Source organism: Entelurus aequoreus, linkage group LG22 (assembly GCF_033978785.1).
Source record: "Entelurus aequoreus isolate RoL-2023_Sb linkage group LG22, RoL_Eaeq_v1.1, whole genome shotgun sequence".
NCBI lineage: Eukaryota > Metazoa > Chordata > Actinopteri > Syngnathiformes > Syngnathidae > Entelurus > Entelurus aequoreus.
Genome location: NC_084752.1, coordinates 43,802,469 through 43,808,468, shown reverse-complemented (window position 1 = coordinate 43,808,468; position 6,000 = coordinate 43,802,469). Strand labels below are relative to the sequence as shown.

At 38.1% G+C, this 6,000-nt stretch overlaps 1 protein-coding gene across 1 annotated transcript in view; it reads left to right on the top strand.

Annotated features, from left to right (window-relative positions):
- The first annotated feature begins 1,606 nt into the window (after nucleotides 1-1,606).
- The window catches only part of lrba (LPS-responsive vesicle trafficking, beach and anchor containing), a 503,640-nt gene continuing 499,246 nt past the window's right edge, over nucleotides 1,607-6,000 (top strand). Inside the window, exons 1-2 of the mRNA XM_062033425.1 lie at nucleotides 1,607-1,770; nucleotides 2,052-2,222. Of these exons, the coding sequence (XP_061889409.1) occupies nucleotides 2,067-2,222 (156 nt within the window). The 5' untranslated portion in view covers nucleotides 1,607-1,770; nucleotides 2,052-2,066. The remainder of the gene's footprint in view (nucleotides 1,771-2,051; nucleotides 2,223-6,000) is intronic.

Here is a 6,000-nt window from a genome sequence, read left to right as displayed (position 1 = left end):
TGGTAAAATAAATACATGTATGTATATATATAAGTATATGTATGTATCTATGTGTATTTATGTATGTATATATGTGTATATATATATATATATATATATATATATATATATATATATATATTATATATATATATATATATATATATATGTATATGTATATATATATATATATCTGTGTATTTATGTATGTATATATAAATGTGTATTTATGTATGTAAGTATATTTGTAAGTACATATGTATATAAATGTATGTATGTATATATATATATATATATATGTCATGTATATGTATGTATATATGTAAGTATATGTGTATATATATACACATAAATATATGTATGTATATATGTATATATATATATCATGTATATGTATGTATATATGTATATATATATATATATATATATATATATATATATATGTATATATATCTATATATATATATGTATATATATATGTATATATAAGTATATGTATGTATGTATATAAGTATATATATATATATATATATGTATATGTACGTATCTGTGTATTTATGTATGTATATATGTGTATTTATGTATCTATGTGTATTTATGTATGTATATATGTGTATATATATATATATAAGTATATGTATGTATCTGTGTATTTATGTATATATATATATATATGTGTGTATTTATGTATGTATCTATATGTATATATCTATGTAAGTATATTTGTAAGTACATATGTATATAAATGTATGTATGTATATATATATCATGTATATGTATGTATATATGTAAGTATATGTGTATATATATATACACATAAATATATGTATGTATATATGTATATATAAGTATATGTATGTATGTATATAAGTATATATATATATATAAGTATATGTATGTATCTGTGTATTTATGTATGTATATATCTAAGTATATTTGTAAGTATATATATGTATATAAATGTGTGTATATATATATATATATATATATATATATATATATATATATATATATATATATATATATATATATATATATATATATATATATATATATATACACAGATGATATATACAGTAATAATAGTAATTGCAATATTAATAATATATATGTTATACATATAATTATGATATGATATATAAATAAACAAAATATATTTGAAAAACATAACAACATAACAGTCACAGATATTTTGATTAATATAATTAAAAATGTCGGTTGATTCAAATCGGCACCGATACTATCTGGGTGAAGATTATTTGATCAGTTCGCCCGCCTCAATATTTTTAACAACATATATCAATGTGGCGTAGATGCCTACTCCAACATACTAAATAACCACGTGTATCATTTAATATTAATAATACAACATTTTAAAGTCTTCTACCTGGGCGACACACCTGCCCGGCTGCCTCTGAAAGGGAACCAGCCCGGGCTTCCCAGTGCGCATGCGCAGCCCCTGACTTACTCCGAGGCTGCAACTGTCATGGCGGTGACGGTCTTGTAGCTCCCTTACCTTCCATCCACCTAACCCGGGGAGCAGCGAGCAGGAAGCGAAAGCGACACAGCAGCACACCGAACGCCGTCTCTCGGCCGAGCGGGAGTGAGTGAGCACTTTTCCCCCCCACCAGAGAAGCAACACCGAGCGGAGCCCTTGTGTTTCTTTCAAAAACAACAAACGGTCGGTTAGTGAGTTTTGTCGCTCCTACCTGTCAAGTGTGTCGGACGATAGCAACTTGCAGTGGCCGTCTTTCAAGCCTCGTCACCGGCGAGAGGAGACGCCGAGCTTCGGTGAGGGCGAACCGTCTTTCTTCATTCCCTCACCGTCTCTTTGGACTGCGTGTATCCGTCTGTGTGCCATCAAGTTAGGGACTGAAGAAGTAGTTCTTTGACGGCGGAAGAACACTATTTGTACTTTTCCTGTCGGACGGACTTTTATTTGTCTTGAATGGGGGAGGACATATTTGTTTTATGTGCGTGTCGACTGTCCACACCTCGCCCAGAGGGGAATTAAAGAAGAAATAATACTCCCAACTTCCGAGGTGAACAGGTGCCTTTTTTTTTACCTGTAGGCGCCACCTGAGGCCATGGCGAGCGAGGAGACCTCCGCCACGCCGGGCAACGTGGCTCTCAACCCCGCCGTGCCCATTCGGGGCATCCGCATGAAATTTGCCGTGCTGACCGGTCTGATGGAAGTCGGGGAAGTGTCCCACCGGGACGTCGTGGAGACCGTCTTCAACCTGGTAAGCTGATTCATTGGATTAAGCTTCAGGCCCCGTTTACTCTAAGCCGGCTAAAGTTATCCAGGATAAATCCCACCTAACCTTATCCTTGTCCACACACATACAATGCCACCGTTTAAATTAACTGTTAAAGGTTAGTACTATTAGTGGAGCAGCAGCACGCACAATCATGTGTGCTTACGGACTGTATCCCTTGCAGACTGTATTGATATATATTGATATATAATGTAGGAACCAGGGGCCGTATTTATCAAGCTTCTTAGAATTACTCCTAAGAAGTCTGCTAAGAGTTGACTTATGAGTAAATAAATTATTCGCTGAAAGCTGCACTTAAAAGTTAGTTATCAAGCGTCTTACTCACACTTTCAGCGAAGTGTAGGACTGAATCTTAAGTGTCACACTCAGAGCTGAATTACGACATTACTATGTGCCGTAAACGGAATTTTAGGTGACGTAATTTCTGTGTCCATAGAAATGACCAATCACGGAAGGGAATCCGCTGTCTAAAAATAAAGAAATATCTTGGAAATATTTAAGTGGACAATGGGAGTGTATATTTTGACAATAAACTACAAAATAATACAAAACAAAGTAGTCCCCGCCGGCACTCACGCTACCGCTCCCTCTCTTCTCTCGCCCACACACTCACTGACGTCACTCACCTCACGGCCACACACATACGCTACTGTCATAACATTTTCTTTCCAATTCATTAATTAGGCAACTAATTTTAAACTGGTGTGGGTGGCTCTATATATACTAGCCCACTGCAGACACATGCAGAAATCAACAAGGAATCGAAAAGTATTAAATCTGTGACAAAAATAATATCCGCTCTGTCTAAACCAGACCTGGGCATTCTGCGGCCCGCGGGCCGCATCCGGCCCTTTGTGCGTCCCTGTCCGGCCCGCGTGAGGCCAATTATAAATTACAAAATAAATTTTAAAAAGTATCTATGTCGAGTGTGCAATACAACGGTGCTGCTTTTGTTTTGAAAATCGTTATTTGTATTACTTCCGTGTGGACGTATGCGTGTGCGTGATTGTGAGTGAATGTGAACAGCTGCAATTACAAAATAAAGTTGAAAAAACATCTATGTCGTGCGCGCAATACAACTGTGCTGCTTTTATTTTGAAAAGTATTATTTATGGGCGTGTGTCCGTGTGTAACCTGCGAGTGAAGGTGCACATGCAGCGACAAGTGATGCACGGTTTACACCCGAGACTCTAAAAAGAGAAAAGTTGATGAGGAATGCCGTGTTTTCAACAAGACATGGACTGCAAAGCAACGTCCCCTCTAAGGTGCGTGCCTGCGCAATTGCGCACTGCTCAAGCGTCCGCTGCGCGCAGCAAGTATATGCCGCGCACCAAATCAAATCCCATCTGAATTGTAAACAAAATAAACATATTTATTCTATGTAATTTTGCAATGCAACTTTGAGTGACAGTGACAACAAGCGGCCCTAAGTGTGTTCGTCAACACCGTTCAATTGAACACCGTTCAATTATTGTAACGTCTATCGAGATGCTTCGAGGACAGGAATTATATCGATCACTTTATTTAGCAAAACTGTTTATATTCGGACATAACCACACCAAAAACATGAGTAAAACAATTCTATCTCGAAAAACTAGTCATTTTCTGCCGTACAAACCAGGCCAAAACCAACTTGTCATCTGTCACCAACACGCATAGCACTAAACCACTGGTGCGTTTATGGCCACACAAAAAGTCGGACAACTCAAACACCACACAAAGTTACACTATGACTCCTCAGTCATACGTGTGCTTATTTTACTGTCATTTATTATTAATGTTAATTTATTTATATTAGTCATGGAATGCTGTTACACACACTATGTTGAAGTATTACTATTATTATTAATTATTATTATTATTATTATTATTATTTATCTTACGGTATATATCAAAAATAATATTGAGCAAAATGTAATTGAAATATTGTCGATGTGGCCCTCCAGCAGTGCTCGGGTAGCTCATGCGGCCCTCTGTAAAAATTAATTGCCCACCCCTGGTCTAAACGATACCGTTTGATCAGCTGCTCGTCATAAAAAAAAACCAAACATTGTTCCGTTCCCTGAACGTTCGCGCACGTCTCTCTCGCCTCAGTGCCATCCCCTGCTGGCAACTCCTAACCACTTAAGACACCTCTGAAGGTCTCTTAAATATCGTGGAGAGTAGGAGTTATTCTTAGACTTAAGAACGTTGATAAAAAGCTTTTATTCTTAAGTTTGAGAGTAGGACTACATTTCGCAAATTCTCAGGACTCAAGTGTAAAATGGCACTCTAAGAAGCTTGATAAGTACGGCCCCAGAGCTGTACACACATACAATGCCACCGTTTAAGACCCCCTACCCCCCCTCCGTCCGCCGGCGCAACACGAGCTAATACGCATGCGCGGAAAATGCGCACGTTATAGTCACCTCCGGTGTTGCTTTGTGTGCAAGTTCTTAAATTTAACTTATCTGAACAATATCCAATAAGCAGCGATTTAAAGCATCCGGGCCGTAATAAACCACTCATTTCACCCACTTATAGCTGGCTAATTTACAAGCTATTGCTGCTTCTTACCATGAATTGATTTACGTGGACCCCTACTTAAACAAGTTAAAAAACTTATTCGGGTGTTACCATTTAGTGGTCAATTGTACGGAATATGTACTGAACTGTGCAATCTACCGTATTTTTCGGAGTATAAATCGCTCCGGAGTATAAGTCGCACCAGCCGAAAATGCATAATAAAGAAGGAAAAGAACATATATAAGTCGCACTGGAGTATGAGTCACATTTTTTTGGGAAATTTATTTGATAAAAGCCAACACCAAGAATAGACATTTGAAAGGCCATTTAAAATAAATAAAGAATAGTGAACAACAGGCTAAATAAGTGTACGTTATATGAGGCATAAATAACCAACTGAGAACGTGCCTGGTATGTTAACGTAACATATTATGGTAAGAGTCATTCAAATAACTATAACATATAGAACATGCTATACGTTTACCAAACAATCTGTCACTCCTAATCGCTAAATCCCATGAAATCTTATACGTCTAGTCCAGGGGTCTCAAACTCAATTTACCTGGGGGCCACTGGATGCAGAAACTGGGTGAGGCTGGGCCGCAAGAAAAGTTTCTTGAAAAATCTAACATGCACTTTTTAATGAATTCACCTTCTTTGAATGGCTATCCCGCCCTAGCGTCATACTTGCAAATCCTCCCGATTTTTACCGGGGACTCCCGAATTTCAGTACCCCTCCCGACAATCTCCCAGGGCAACCATTCTCCCGAATTTGTCCCAATTTTCACCCGGACAACAATATTAAGGGCGTACCTTGATAGCACTGCCTTTAACGTCCTCTACAAACTGTCGTCGCGTCCGCTTTTTCACCATACAAACAGCGTGCCGGCCCATTCACATGTTGTATGAGGCTTCTGCAGACACACGTGAGTGACTGCAAGACATACTTGATCAATAGCCATACAGGTCACACTGAGGGTGTCCGTATAAACAAGTTTAACACTGTTGCAAATATGCGCCACATTGTGAACCCACACCAAACAAGAATGACAAACACATTTCGGGAGAACATCCGCACCGTAACACAACATAAACACAACAGAACAAATACCCAGAACACCTTGCAGCCCTAACTCTTCCGGGCTACAATATATACCCCCGCTACCACCAAACCCCCGTCCCCCCAACCCCGCCCACCTCAACCGACGCATGGAGGGGGGGTTGATGTGTGGGGGGA